The sequence below is a fragment of the Haliotis rufescens genome, unplaced genomic scaffold (genome assembly GCF_023055435.1).
Source record: "Haliotis rufescens isolate VD_foot unplaced genomic scaffold, xgHalRufe1.0.p SCAF_22, whole genome shotgun sequence".
Taxonomy (NCBI): domain Eukaryota; kingdom Metazoa; phylum Mollusca; class Gastropoda; order Lepetellida; family Haliotidae; genus Haliotis; species Haliotis rufescens.
The window spans coordinates 3917516-3934019 of NW_025963913.1; the positions used below are offsets into that span (position 1 = coordinate 3917516).

At 38.9% G+C, this 16504-nt stretch overlaps 1 protein-coding gene across 1 annotated transcript in view; it reads left to right on the forward strand.

Annotated features, from left to right (window-relative positions):
• The window catches only part of LOC124136325, a 104723-nt gene that overhangs the window by 15627 nt on the left and 72592 nt on the right, over positions 1-16504 (forward strand). Inside the window, exons 2-5 of the mRNA XM_046502225.2 lie at positions 5890-7131; positions 8953-8958; positions 11917-11993; positions 16328-16369. Coding sequence (XP_046358181.2) covers positions 5890-7131; positions 8953-8958; positions 11917-11993; positions 16328-16369 — 1367 coding nt within the window. The remainder of the gene's footprint in view (positions 1-5889; positions 7132-8952; positions 8959-11916; positions 11994-16327; positions 16370-16504) is intronic.

Sequence of the window (16504 nt, forward strand, 5' to 3'; positions counted from 1 at the left end):
TTCGTTGAAGTAGTGTAGGATCCAGTACATGATCTGGATGTAACAGCTTGGTTCGTTGAAGTGGTGTAGGATCCAGTACATGGTCTGGATGTAACAGCTTGGTTCGTTGAAGTAGTGTAGGATCCAGTACATGATCTGGGTGTCTACAGCTTGGTTCGTTGAAGTAGTGTAGGATCCAGTACATGATCTGGGTGTCTACAGCTTGGTTCACTGATGTAGTGTAGGATCCAGTACATGGTCTGGATGTAACAGCTTGGTTCACTGAAGTAGTGTAGGATCCAGTACATGGTCTGGATGTAACAGCTTGGTTCGTTGAAGTAGTGTAGGATCCAGTACATGATCTGGATGTAACAGCTTGGTTCGTTGAAGTAGTGTAGGATCCAGTACATGGTCTGGATGTAACAGCTTGGTTCGTTGAAGTAGTGTAGGATCCAGTACATGATCTGGGTGTCTACAGCTTGGTTCACTGATGTGGTGAAGGAGCCAGTACATGGTCTGGATGTAACAGCTTGGTTCATTGAAGTAGTGTAGGATCCAGTACTTGATCTGGGTGTCGACAGCTTGGTTCACTGAAGTGGTGTAGGATCAAGTACATGGTCTGGATGTAACAGCTTGGTTCACTGAAGAAGTGTAGGATCCGTACATGATCTGAGGATACGACACAGCACCTTTTTTAATTACCACAGACTTGCTGCCGTAAAGCCCTAAGGCAATCGACAGTCAACTGTGTGTAAAAACTGAATCTCTGGTTCATATCCCAAAACTACATTATTGATGTTAGTCAATTGGAACAGCACTTGCACTACACATCAGAGCTTAGTAATTGTTTAATCTGTCCCACATTGACTATTATCAATACAGAGTGAGTTCTCATTTGGCGTACCAATGACTTCCAGGTGTTTTCATTTAGAGAGCCCTATTCTCTATACAACTCGTGTTGACTCCATTCTTCCAGTTGAATACCTTCACAGGGCAAAACAACACAGCTAGACAGGTATGATGGATTTGTTACAAGACTAATCAGCTTGACTGTGAATGTCAACACAATGCTCTAGCATTCTCGTCTGGAGGATCAGTTCACGGACTGAGAATCAGGGGACCTCCACGGGATTATTATACTAATAGGGCATTGAATTTTAGTGCTTACGCATGATTGTACAGATTATTTCATTATTGGCCTAGATGTAAAATCAAGCTGAAAATAGCACTGTGAATGTGTATCCCTGTGGGAACAGGCTGTTTTACCTGGCTAAGGTGCACGAGCCATGGGGACCACATTTTGGGAAGTTGTAAGGTATTTATTCTGGGACATGAATGTTAAGACGCTGTCTTGATAAGAACCTCGCTATGAATATCAGTAAAACTTTAATTGCTGATACAGCACTAAGCCATATTCATTTACTCCCTCACTTGATAAGATCGACTGGGCTCCAATCCACAAAGTGTTTGTAGCACGTCATTCGTAAGCCTATGATAAATTACATGTGTATATAGTTATGATACATCGTAATGCTTCAAACGCTTCAGAGTTTCAACAGGTTATCCCAATGTTGAATCAGCCTGCTTTCTTCTTTGAGGAGCATTTAGAAGTTGTTCATCAATATGTCTTGTCCTTACTTAGCCAGTTTTCATACTTCCTAAATATTATGTATATATTTACGGAATATATGCTTTTTCTGTAGATAGTTACTTTCTTTAATAGGGTACCTTGTGTGAACCCATTCCTGGTTTTGCTGGTATATTGCTAAAAGTGGAGTAAAACCCAACTCCCTCACTCACTTTTGTCATTGAAGCCTTGCTGAGAATTTGGTTGACTGGAATCAGAAGGCAGTCGACTATAAAGGTCTATAAAAGTTCAGTGTCATGAAACTTTCAGGATGAGTCAATTTAGTTGTTTTGCCTGTGTGCCAGTCACTAACTCTATAGTGCCGACCAGTGTTGGACGTGAGTATATGATGACGGCTGTGCTGCTGCATGTGCCAGTCACTAACTCTATACTGCCGACCTCTGTTGGACGTGAGTATATGATGACGGCTGTGCTGCTGCATGTGCCAGTCACTAACTCTATACTGCCGACCTGTGTTGGACGTGAGTATATGATGACGGCTGTGCTTCTGCATGTGCCAGTCACTAACTCTATAGTGCCGACCAGTGTTGGACGTGAGTATATGATGACGGCTGTGCTGCTGCATGTGCCAGTCACTAACTCTATAGTGCCGACCAGTGTTGGACGTGAGTATATGATGACAGCTGTGCTTCTGCATGTGTCAGTCACTAACTCTATAAAGCCGACCTGTGTTGGACATGAGTATATGATGACGGCTGTGCTGCTGCATGTGCCAGTCACTAACTCTATAGTGCCGACCTGTGTTGGACGTGAGTATATGATGACGGCTGTGCTTCTGCATGTGCCAGTCACTAACTCTATAGTGCCGACCTGTGTTGGACGTGAGTATATGATGACGGCTGTGCTGCTGCATATGATGACGGCTGTGCTGCTGCATGTGCCAGTCACTAACTCTATAGTGCCGACCTGTGTTGGACGAGAGTATATGATGACGGCTGTGCTGCTGCATGTGCCAGTCACTAACTCTATAGTGCCGACCTGTGTTGGACGTGAGTATATGCTGTTGCATGGGTCATTAGGCTGGCAGTAGGACCTTCAATGTATTGTCAGTGTTTCGTACTTGAAGTCCTCCAAGATCTGATATATACCCATGCCTCACTAACTTTCTATACAGTGGTTGATCAGCTTCTGGTTGTAGCAGATATTCTACATGGTCGTTATATTGCTGCCTTTGGAATGTTGTAGGTTTCAGTGTCACTGGAATTGAGGAGAGTTTGTTTCAATACATCAATTGTTATTGAAGAATTGTAAATATTTAGCATACGTTGGTAATTATGTACGTGGTTGGTTGCAAATTGGCTAAGAAAACAAGTAGACAGTCAACTCAGGATATAAGCTTGTTATATATCACCACTCCGTGAAGGTCACATTTGGGTTTGTTGTAGGTGAATGTTCACCAATACACATGTCTTCATTATATCTGAAGTATTATATTTGCATCTGAAATGTTTGAAAACAAACGGTCATGGTAATCACTGAGGTAGAAATACTGAGTGTAAAAACTTTCCGATATTTGAACATGTGTATTTCAGTGTTTCACAATATGCTGATTGATCTGTTGAAGATATGTGACATCACACAGAATTGAAAGATCGTAAATTTTGTGGTCTGGCGAACACAGAAAACAATCGCTCTCAGTATTTGACCCCTTTAGATGTATATGTCTCTTACAAATAATACTATGTGCATGCTTGCACGTATTAACTTACATAACTACGTATTTGTATCAACGCATCTCCACATTAAAGATGTGTAAAAATTATCATTGACGCCCATCGTTCCAAACAGGAAGTACCGGTAATCAGCTGGTAAAGTTGAAAAATAAAATATAAACATTCACTTTGTGTTTGTGATTTTCAAATATTACCTCATATTACTTACGTTTTTTTGGTTGATAGTGATGATATATATATATGATAAGTTAACTTGCGTAATTCAATACGGATTCGTTGATATTCTATTTTCGATAACGGATCATTACAGTCAAATACTGACAACCTGAAATGATGCTAAAGAAAAGTCTATGTGTATTATTTACGAGAGACATATTTTTTCTAGAATTAAATTGCCCATAATTATGGATGTTTTATATACACAAGTCCATATCATACACGAATAAGTAAGTTTTCTGTACATTGATCAATCGGAAGGGGCACTCATTGGGATTGTTCACTTGCCAATATATTAGCAAATATCGAGACGGGGCACTTATTATGTCAAATGTATATATTTCTTGTATATTGTGTGTTGCTTGATAGGAATGTGGCTGAGCTGAGCTGAGCTGCAACATCTACTTATGGGAATTATAAGTGATGAAAACAGATTTGATCAGTATCATGAAATGGACCTTTCCCAGCCAGTGCCTAACTTATTGCTTTTGGATCAAGTTGAAATGAGCAACACATGAGCAAGGGATGAAATAATTATCAGCAATTGTATGGACAGGTATTTGCCATATTTTGCAGCTGATTTGACACTCTGTATGATCATTGTCACTTTCAACATTGAATTGTATAATTAAAATCCTCGAAGAATAATCAGAATCAAATAAGATATACGTAAATATATTTGAAAACCAGTGTCTATTGATACCATGCCTTCATACTTAAACTCCTGTAAAGTTCCAATTCATTTCTATTCAATTTATTTTCATTGCTGTGTCACAGGGGCCTATAGTGTTCTGAATAGAAAAGGTCAATGGAAACACATATTTTTTCATATGATATTTGTATGTGAGCAGAGCATAACGTAGAGTGTGAGTGAATGCCTAGCCCCTTAGCAACAAACATTCCCTGCACCCTTGCTACGGACCAGCGTCAAGTACCGTCACAAACACACAGCGTATATTACAGCTGACATTGATTTCGCTATGTACGACATAGCAGCTGATTGTGGGTGCTTGTATATCATACTCTAGAATGAACCGACAGAACAAATGGCACAATGACTTGGGGAAAGGGAAGGTAGGCTACACCTAGCTGTATGTACTTATGCTGTTGACAGTGAATATGGTAGTGCTACCACTGTGTTAGTATGGAGACTGTTCTGGTTTCCAGGAACTCTCATAGATGTCGTAATTCTTAAAATGATATTTATTCAACTTATGTTTTGACAACCACCAGCTGGTGTAATTCATGGATACCAGTATCGTGTACACTTCAGTGAACCTTCAGTGTCTGCATGTAAGTAGGACGAGATGTCATTGTTCTAGATTTGGATTTGCTGTAGCAATGAATTCAAGTTTCAATTAGATATCCACATTTGATGTTAATTAACCTTCTTTTTCTCATTGTATTGATGTTTCATAGAAACTTAGTCACTTACGTTTGATGTCAGTTCAACAAATATACATTGGATCTCTGTATTGTTAATGATATCTTTTTTATCAGGTTTTGCCTGAAGATCTGATGAAATCCTATTTGGTGTTGTTTACACTACGAAAGCCAAGCATGACCTGTCTTTTGAAGTTTGGAATATGTTTTGTTATGAAGGAAACACTGTATGCTGAACTGGGGGGAAAACATTTCTTGCTCAGTAATCAAAAATGTTTGGGTAGCTTTTTCCAGTAAATCTATTAATTGATAGCTTTATAGCGTGGTGTAGCCTATTAAGGGTTTAGTCATCACATTGTAAACCTGGGCTGCATGCCCACATTGATTTAGTTTTTGTTTTTCATTAATGATCTTGTTCATGAACTTTAGGAAAAAAATTCAAATGGTAACACCAGATGCATTTTTGTGTAAAATGGGTTTTTCGGGTTAAACATTAAAAAAGTAAAATATAATTGTGTTTCAAAATGGATGAATTGTTAACCATTTGAGAAATGGCTTTTTTAAGGGAAATATTCAAGAGTGTTTTCACTGTAAAAGTTCAGGATAGTGTTTTTTTTTATTATTCATTGATTGTTCATGTTCATTTCAATGAAATAATCATGATATTACTTGGGCAAAAAACAGTGACATTGGTGATATCTGCAATTCCATTGTTACTAAGTGATAAGGGATAATAGCTCTCAATGACACTTGGCCAAACACTCATTATTATGATTCAGTATTTTTTGTGTCAAATCAATGTAATTTGATAAATAGTGCGCAAATTAATATGATTGATCAATCAGAAGACCTCCATGATTCTATGGCTTCAAGGATGAATATATCAAATAACTAGAAGAAGTGGTATTTCCAGCTCCTAGTGATTTTTTCAGTCGTAACATCTCTACCAATTATATTACAACATCTTCACAAATGTTCTTGATGTTGCAGGACCAGTGGGTGAGGAAAAGCCTTCCCCAAGTCAGGACAACACCAGAGACCCAAGAGAAACCTTACCTAGACTCGAGTCCACCAGCACCTGCACACAAAGTGGGGACAGCCTGAAGGCACAGGATCTCAGTCCTACTACACAGCTGGTGAACGCTGCTATCCTTGAGAGTCTGTATGAGCTTCAACTAGCTGGGGAGATCTCTCTGTATTCCTCAGACTCCGATCTGAACAGATCCCAGCTCGAACCTATCCTTGAGGAGGAAGGGTCTGTGATCAGTGAGGATAATCTTGACAAGGAACGGAGACAGAGTGTGTTGGATGAGGGTATAGCTCCTCCAGTAGCTGAACCTTCAGAGACTCCGAGGACAACACAGATTGTGAATTCTGAGGAGTGTGTAGATAAGTACCAGAACCACATAGAAAAGGATAGTGTTTCAGGTTCTGAAGCAACAAGGGAAGATCTTGGTGGTAAGAATCCTGAGGATACTGTACAGGATTCAGGACAAGCTTCAGGTGATCACAAGGAGGAAGATTTGGAAGTGAGTGAGAAGACTGAGAGTGGATTAGGCAGATCAGTTGAGACAAGTGAACAACTTGAGACTGCCACACCAGACCCAGACTCAGAAGCTACTCAGCCAAGTCAGGATCTTGAATCAGAAGCTGCTGAGGTGGATAAAAGTGGTGGAGATAATTCTGATGAATGCTGTCAGGCCGTGAAAAGTGACACACTCGGGAAAAGTGAAAGAGTTGGCGATAGTCCTGGACCAAGAGCAGAATTACCACGATCCGTTGAAGGCAGCTTCCGGGAGGGAACTGAAACAAGTGATGTTGTGAATGATAATCTACGAAGTGTAGAAAAGTTACCTGAGCACAATTCCAAGGATACTGCGAAAGAGAAGGAGGATTTTCCAGATGGAAAGGACAATGTGACAGGTGTTGAGACTGAATCTAAGGAGACTACACAAGCAGACAGCAAGAAGCCCCCACCCAACACCATGGGGTCCGGAGCGTCCAAGGATGGGGAGTTTGTGGAGGATGGACAAGATCGCCAGTATGCCCAGAGGTCAATGGCTCCCATTTCAGGGATGTCACCTTCAGGGAGCCAGATCACTCAGAGGTCAGGGTCACCGCTGAAGAGGAAAGGGTCGTCCCTCAGTAGGCACCTGTCAAAATCGCAGCTCGGAATATCAGGGCTCCCTCCATCAGTCTCCCACTTTAGCTCTTCAGTATCAAAGTTTATAGGTGAGTGATGATAGTTTGTCGTTTTATAACATGAAGGCATGAACATTCTTTTGTGATATATCAGCAGAATTTCTGCAAGTTAAAAACTGTAGATTTGAATATTCATTGTTTTTAAATCTGGATACCAGTTTTCGGTCAAATGAATATAAATTGAAGAATTGTATAGAATTGATCAGAGGTGTACAAGGGTTGATTGATAAGTTCTGAGCCTCATGTAGAAGGAATTGTGTAATAGTGATATGTTTCGGCCATTACATGATGCCCTAGAGGTATATGTATATAATATCCACAAAAACTTGAGTCAATTGAACAGAACAAAAATAGAAACTTGATCTGAAAGTAACAATCACAATGGAAACAATATACAGAAATGTAGGTTAATGCTGACAAGTGCCTTAAGCTCTGCTGACGTAGCTGATCAACATACTAGGTGAGCTGAAGTGCAATGCTATTCATTTTGTTCTGTCAGTTTTGTGATGCCAATATCCTGCAGTTTCAAAATATAAGGTTGAAGATGATAATTTTGTCCCCAAGGTAAATTGAAAACTGATTCTTGTTATTTCTTGATTCAGGCAAGTTAGTATTGGTCTTTGTTGACCTTAAAATAAGGACAATTGAAAAGAAATAACTGAAAAAGCTCTACACTTTTATTTGCCAAAGGCTAAGTTACGTGTTTCACCACAAGCAAATACACAGAGCAACAACGTATTCAGTCAACACTTTTATGAACAAAGGGAATAATCTGAGAAAAAATTTTTTATTTGTATTTACCCACCAGCCAACCAGAATTAGCCACACAAAACCAAGAAATTAAGACCTATTACCTGGTGGAAATACAATTTTATGCAGTAGCAACTGAAGATAAAAATATTCTGTTCAAATTCAGACTCTTGGTATTCTTTTGTTGTGTTCATGAATATATACATATATCACTGGAGTTATGACAATGATAACTTGAGGTCATAGTTCGAACAGTTATTCATTCATTCAAGTATTAGACCCTGTACATATGGTAACCAAGCCATGTAACCATGTCAATATTATGATCAACATGTAGTAATGATAATTAATTAGAACTCATATAACACTCCATGGTGCAGGTATAATCAATAAATCGCATGCTGTTGTGCCATACCTCTATCTCACAATAATCCTCAGATCTGAGATACAGGCTGCTCACAGGGCTAGCAACAAGGATGCTATTGGCAGTTATTCCAACTAATAATGATCTTTGTTGATGTTATCCATAAAAAGAGTTGTAAAAGTTTTATGAATGACCCCTGGTGGGTTTATGACCATTTATTGATATTGATCAATTTGCTGGCCATGTTGAGTGTTTGGATTGCTGTGATAGTCAAAGTGGATAGAGAACATTAAGAGAGTTCTCTGGTGATGCCATGTTGTGTGATGACATTCAATGTTTTTTGTTTTATTAAATTTATATCTAAAATTTAACATATCAGGATATGTGTCTGATTGTAATATAGAATTTTGACTATTCATTGATGACTATTCATTGTTGCTAGGTGTGGTTGGTTACATACAAAATATGATTCTCTGACTATTATCTCGTACAAATCATTATAACAATCCACACACCAACCATGTATACTCCTTTGAGAAATATGTCTGAAAGATGACATTTTTACACATTCTGTTTTTTGTTCTATTTTTGATGATATGTATACATGTTATCAACAACTTGGGGGAAAAAATGATGAATCCAATATGGAAATGTGTTCATTACAAGGATGTAGAATATGTTTTGAATTCCAATTATCATCCCTTATTTGTATTTCCCCCTGTCTTTGCTGGTCGTAGGCTCTGGTGAGTAGATCACATCACAAATTATATAACACAAAGTGCATGCTGTATTGGAACTGACAACAGGTGGAATAGACGAAGATGCTTTCTAGTTACACTGGAGTTGCTGCTGTGCAGATAGCACCTAAAATACATGTTTCTTCTGACATATTAACCTGCACAGCATTTCGCGTGTTGCATAATTTCCACTATTTTGTTTCCATGGTTACTGTTCAAAAATCTCAAATGTGTTTCCATTGACATTAACCTGCACAGCACATATTTGCATTGCACAATTTCCACTATTTTGTTTCCATGGTTACTGTTCAATAATCTCTGGTGTATGTCAACAAACTACCAACTGCTGTAGTGTAGGAATGTTTAGGTAATCCAGTGTTTCAGATGGATTTATTTTCTAGGACATTGAGTGATTGTACTGAAAAATGTCGTGATGATATCTTTCAAATTTGGTAGATGAACAGAAGAATGTCATAAAAAGTTAATGCATCAAAAGTTAATACAATCATGACAATGTCCTAATACTATTTTCTATAGCAAAGTCATTGATGAAATCTGATACATTTTGGTCTTTACCTAATGTTCTTATTCAAAATATTTGGCGGGGGGGGGGAAGATGAAATCATGGTTCTTAAACACTTATAAAACTTTGGGCTTTTTGACAGAAGTGTGGAAATTGGTTCAAGTTGCTTAAGAAAAGTATTTTGGTGTGACTCATAATGCTGGGCAGTAATCATGTTTATTTGAGTCAAGTAGATTCATTTAAAAAATTATTAAAACATTTTGACATGAGAATTATCAGTGATTATGTGAACACCACATTTGGTTGAATAATGAAAGTAACACTCAAACTGTAGTGTATCCTGATGACAGTTGCAACAATGTAATTTATCCTGATCACAGTGGCAACGATGTTGTTTATCCTGATCACAGTTGCAACAATGTAGTGTATCCTGATGACAGTTGCAACAATGTAATTTATCCTGATCACAGTGGCAACAATGTAATTTATCCTGATCACAGTGGCAACAATGTTGTTTATCCTGATCACAGTTGCAACAATGTAGTTTATCCTGATCACAGTTGCAACAATGTTGTTTATCCTGATCACAGTTGCAACAATGTAGTGTATCCTGATGACAGTTGCAACAATGTAATTTATCCTGATCACAGTTGCAACAATGTAGTTTATCCTGATCACAGTTGCAACAATGTAGTGTATCCTGATGACAGTTGCAACAATGTAATTTATCCTGATCACAGTGGCAACAATGTTGTTTATCCTGATCACAGTTGCAACAATGTAGTTTATCCTGATCACAGTTGCAACAATGTAGTGTATCCTGATCACAGTTGCAACAATGTAATTTATCCTGATCACAGTGGCAACAATGTAATTTATCCTGATCACAGTGGCAACAATGTTGTTTATCCTGATCACAGTTGCAACAATGTAGTTTATCCTGATCACAGTTGCAACAATGTTGTTCAGAGCTCCAGATAAGCTTTTGGTGTTGTGGGTATTTTACCCATGCATTTTAAAATCACTGCGTATCACCTATTCTATCTGGGTATTCAAATTTCTGTTACCACTAGTTTTTACACATGTGGGTATTTAAGTTAAATATTTGAAAATACTATTCATCTAGTCCCTGCAAACTGGTGTTGTGTGGGTTCGAGAGCTTTATAGGAGTCAAAAATACCACGATACTTCCACAAGAAAGTGTGATGGCAAATGATCATGATGTAACTGTCATCGGGGAGTTTGGCAAGGTTGACGGAATGCCCGTTTATAATTTCAAAATAAGTTGCTGATTTGCCAATCGAATACGCAGGGTTACTTCACAATATTTTGAATATACGCACAAGTTTTATTTTTGTAGCATATCTGTAATGTTCGTTGCGTATTTGATACGCTTGGATATTATTTTACTGCTTATTTCTGCATTTCTGATGCGTATTTTACGCAGATACGCAGCTTATCTGGATCTCTGGTTGTTTATCCAGATGACAGTTGCAACAATGTAATTTAGCCTGGTCACAGTTGCAACAATGTAGTTTATCCAGATGACAGTTGCAACAATGTTGTTTATCCTGATGACAGTTGCAACAATGTAGTTTATCCTGATCAGAGTTGCAGCAGTGTGGGTTGGTCAGGCTCGCTGACTTGGTTGATGCATGTCGTCATATCCGAATTGCGTGGATTGATGCTCATGATGTAAATCACTGGATTGTCTGGTCTAGACTCGATTATTTACAGACCGCCATCATATTAGCTGGCATATTGCTGAGTGCGGTGTAAAACAACAAATAACATCACCTGCAGCAGTGTATTTTAGCCTGATCATAGTTGCAACAATGTACTTGTCCTGATCACAGGTGCAACAATGTAGTTTAGCCTGATCATAGTTGGAACAATGTAGTTTAGCCTGATCACAGTTGCAACAATGTAGTTTAGCCTGATCATAGTTGGAACAATGTAGTTTAGCCTGATCACAGTTGCAACAATGTAGTTTAGCCTGATCATAGTTGGAACAATGTAGTTTAGCCTGATCATAGTTGGAACAATGTACTTGTCCTGATCATAGTTGCAACAATGTAGTTTATCCTAATGACAGTTGCCACAATGTAGTTTAGCCTGATCATAGTTGCAACAATGTACTCGTCCTGATCACAGTTGCAACAATGTAGTTTAGCCTGATCACAGTTGCAACAATGTAGTTTAGCCTGATCACAGTTGCTGCAGTGTAGTTATATGTAATCCAGATAACAGATGCAACTTTGTTGTTATGATCCAGATTACAGGTGCAACTTCTTGTTATGATCCAGATTACCGGTGCATTTTTCTTGTTATAATCCAGATCACAGGTGCAACTTGCTTGTTATGATCCAGATCACAGGTGCAACTATCTGTACAAGATTCAACAATCTAGTCATTATCCTGTAAACATTTTCTTTTCTCAGATGGATATGAAGAGGCCATTGTCAGAATAACAAAAGTTGGATTTAGTCTGCCAGAGATTACAATAATGGAAGGCCAAGTAAGTATATGATCAAACATATGTGACAATAATACTGCTGCTGACCTGGGTGAACAAAAGTATGTGACAATAATACTGCTGCTGACCGGGGTGATCAAACGTATCTGACAATAATACTGCGGCTGACCTGGGTGATCAAAAGTATCTGACAATAATACTGCTGCTGACCTGGGTGATCAAACGTATCTAACAATAATACTGCTGGGTGATCAAACGTATCTAACCATAATACTGCTGCTGACATGGGTGATCAAACATATCTAACAATAATACTGCTGCTGACCTGGGTGATCAAAAGTATGTGACAATAATACTGCGGCTGACCTGGGTGATCAAACGTATCTAACAATAATACTGCTGCTGACCTGGGTGATCAAACATATCTAACAATAATACTGCCACTGACCTGGGTGAATGTGCACCCATAGTAGAGATTAGCTGAGGCCCCTGGAAGAAGTCAAAGTTATACCAGACACCGGCAAGAACTTAACAAGATGTTTGCCTCCAGACTACAGTGGGTAACAGTACATTGGTACCAATCTACATGTACTCTATGTGCCCAACATGTCAATATTCAGTATCACAATGAAGACTCAAGCTCAGTACCCTACATGGGTACCATGTGAAGTTGATTTCTGGTTGGAATGTATGGTGGGAACATTGCTACAAGCAGTGTAAGACCCAACTCATCTTCTCCAACTAATCATCTTTTTGTCATTAACCGCATAGTGAAGCTGAACATCACTATGATTTGGACAAACTATGTACTGTTATACAGTCCCAGGCAAATTCAGCAATCGTGCAAAGATTTGCAGAAAATGTGACTGACCGAGAAACATTGCATAAAAACTGGGGAATTTGCCTTTTTGTATGACTGAATACACTATTTTTCAGTATTTTCAGGCTTTTCTATCAAATTTTGCAGACGAATGATGATCAGATATTTAACATGTGATTCAAACACACACAAAATGAGAAATAAATCATTTTCGCTCGCTGACTTGGTTGATGCATGTCATCGATCCCATTTGCATAGATCGATGCTCATGATATCAATCACTGGATTGTCTGGTCCGGACTCAATTTTTTTTTGACTGCCGTCATATAGCTGGAATATTGCTGAGTGCTGCGTTAAACAACAAACAAACAATACTTTTATACATTCATGTGGTATTATGACTACAATAAGTTGACATGTTCAACCAAACATGAAATGTCTAAATTCAAGAGATTAAAAACTGTAAGGAATTCAATTAGTTTGTATTAATTTTTGAGGGGGAAATGGTTGTTTTAACATCTGACTTTTCCACATAATTTTTATGATTTTAATGCAGAATTCATCTGGGACTGTTCATTAATAATCAGTATGATCCTGATCAGATGTCTCTAGTTTCAGTTCTGTATCTGACGCAACTTGCCTTCCATTTTCGTTTGCACCTACTTAAGTATCACAACATAATGTTTAAATGAGCATTGTCTGCAGACAGGATGTTGGCGTTGTAAAGTGAATAGTGTTGATAACAGTGTGGGATGTACATGTGTTATCAATAATGTCTTACACTATTCCTGCATGGCATCAATGGCTGCCTGCTGCCACACACAGCACACTGATTGCTGTGGCCTGTGGACATTGTGGCAGGTATTGTTACCTGAAATAGCAGTTTCCAGAGCTGGAACCATCACCTTGTTGACAGAGTGGCAGGTATTGTTACCTGAAATAGCAGTTTCCAGAGCTGGAACCATCACCTTGTTGACAGAGTGGCAGGTATTGTTCCCGGAAATGAACCATCACCACCTGGAAAGTCTGGTGGGCAGATTACCCTGGCCACCACACATTGATTACATGTATTAGCTCAGTAATTGACAACCAAATGCATACATTCACAGGGGGGGGTAGGAAAAGATTTCCTTACACAGGTATATGATGACAGAGATAAAATACAGTCCAAACGTCATGGCTTTATGAAAATTGCAAGTGAGCTGTTTTCATCTTGGGAAAATCAATAGATCAAGTGTGCCTATACAGAGCTCCTCAGAACTTGATTAGATATTCAAGATAGTTGAAGATACTAAGCAATTGTTTTGAAAAAAAATAATTCTAGTTTTCTTTAATCTGTGTTAAAGGCTCAGTTGTCTCACAATTCGCTGTGCAGAATTGAAACTTATGATTGATGGGTGGAATCCGGGCTTCCCTGACCATGTTTCCAAGTTTGTCAGTACCATACCCGTGATGGCGGGTTTTACCAAAGTAGTAGACGTCTGTGACCCACATCAGGCTGACACATCATGATGCAGCTGAAATACTGCTCAAAGCAGCAGACGTCAGACGCAACTCAGTGTTAGAATATAAGAGTGCTTGTCAAGGGGTCTTTGTTAAAAAGACCCTAGTGTTAAAAGGTCGAAAACTATTTTAATAATAAACTTCTCAGGTTCCCCCTGATTGTTTCTAGGTTTGTCAGCACCATATCCGTGCTCGTGGGTTTCTCCAAGATGGTAAATATCCCAGCACTGCATCATGTCGGGTTTTCCTCCCACATCAAGCTGACTCCCCATGATATTACTGCAATACTGTTCAAGCGTTGTTGAACCCAACTCAATCGCTCACTTTTGTGAACTCATGAATATTGTATAATTCCAGCCGGTTTTCATGACTTATAGGACTGTCCTGGATATTAATATATCGTGAGCCAATATGTGTGCTGGGGCCCTACACAGAGACTCATATTCACATAGTTTCAAGGCAGTTCCACCACAAGCCGCAGCTAAGCTGCTTACTGAATGAAAGGCCCTGAAGGCGGCATGATTAAGCTCTACTTTGATACGGCAAACTTGCCAATAAGCAGGATTATTCTCGGATAAACTGTATTTGTTTGCATACTCATGTTTATGTCTGAATCAACTGAACCACACAGGCAGACATTGGTTGTGTGGCGATTTAGTTGAGCTGTCAAATTTCAATCAAAATGAGTGTGAGATATAGCTGCTTTGTTATTGGGAAGAAATGGGAAAATAGGATGTTGATATGAAACTTTTTCAATAATACACATGATATATGTATATATATTAGCAGTGTTAATGTGGTCCTGTGAACCATGAGGCTTGCTGCTGTAACCTGTGACTAGGAACCCCCAGATCTTTTATGGTTTACATCAGGGTTTAACAAATACAATTGACTGTGTCACTGAAATTCGATCAGCCATACAAATATACTTTTCCTAATGATAAGTATGATCATAGGCAAAATATAAAATTTGAAACTTTATCTTCATCGTCATGGTCAAACAGTTTGCAATGCCATGATGACAGAATGTCTTTGACTTTTACAATTTAAATGGATGAGTATGGTTGTACGCCACTTTTAGCAATATTCCAGCAATATCATGGCGGGGGACTTCAGACATTGTACCCATGTGGGGAAACAAAACCTGGATCTTTGGCATGAGGAGCAAATGCTTTAAACACTAGGCTACCCAACTGCCTCTTTTTTAACAATTTAAAACTAGATAAATTACGAGGTATGTGGCAAGTCAAATACATAAGAAAGAAAATGCAGACAGATGCCAGTAATCTTTGTGTTGGATGATGTTAGCCTACAACTGTTCCCTATCATCTGTATGTACAACACACAACTCATTGTCTCCTTAGTTCCTCTAGGGGGCATGGGTGGCTTCGTCCTCTAAGGTGCTGAAAGTTGCTGTGCAGAGTAACATCCCCTTAGGGGTGCCAGAAACCTGTCATCATGGGTTCAAATCCCAGTTAGGGGCGGTCGGGTAGCCTAGTGGTTAAAGTGTTCGCTCGTCATGCCGAACATCCGGATTCGATTACCGACATGGGTACAATGTGTGAAGCCCATTTCTGGTGTCCCCCGTCGTGATATTGCTGGAAAAAGCGTCGTAAAACCATACTCACTCAACTCCCAGTTTGCCCTGATTATGTTTCTAGGTTTGTCCGAACCAAATCTGAAGTACATTTCAAAACCATATTAAACCAAACTCACTCACTCACTCACTCACTCACTTACTTCCATCAGCAAGTGTATAAATTCCATGAAATAATGCTTGCACAAGGTGTTGAAAATAAGAAAAAAATTGCAAGTAAATAGTTATTTGTTGGGGACTGGAATGATCTGTTGTCTTGCTAATAATGATAAATAATGACATGTCCAAGTTTCACAACCCTTGATCTCAATCACAGAGGATGTGATACACATGAACATGATGGACAGGTCAATTCCTGTCTCTTTGCCAGACAGTGGTCACATTGCATATCCTGGTATGATATATAGGAAAGACTTGTGTTCCTGCGTTTACAGTGCCTGTGTTTTCTGTTTCCAGTCAATCACATTTGTGTGGGAAGAAAGGGTATCCATGATACAGGTAGGTCAATACTGAACTGTCGATATCCCCTATCAAGTCAGTCTTCAAAGGATGCTAACCAGCCTTTGATAGGAATATTGGCTAAACTATATGTGGACAGTCTCTAACAAAACTGAGTACTGCCCTACTTAATAC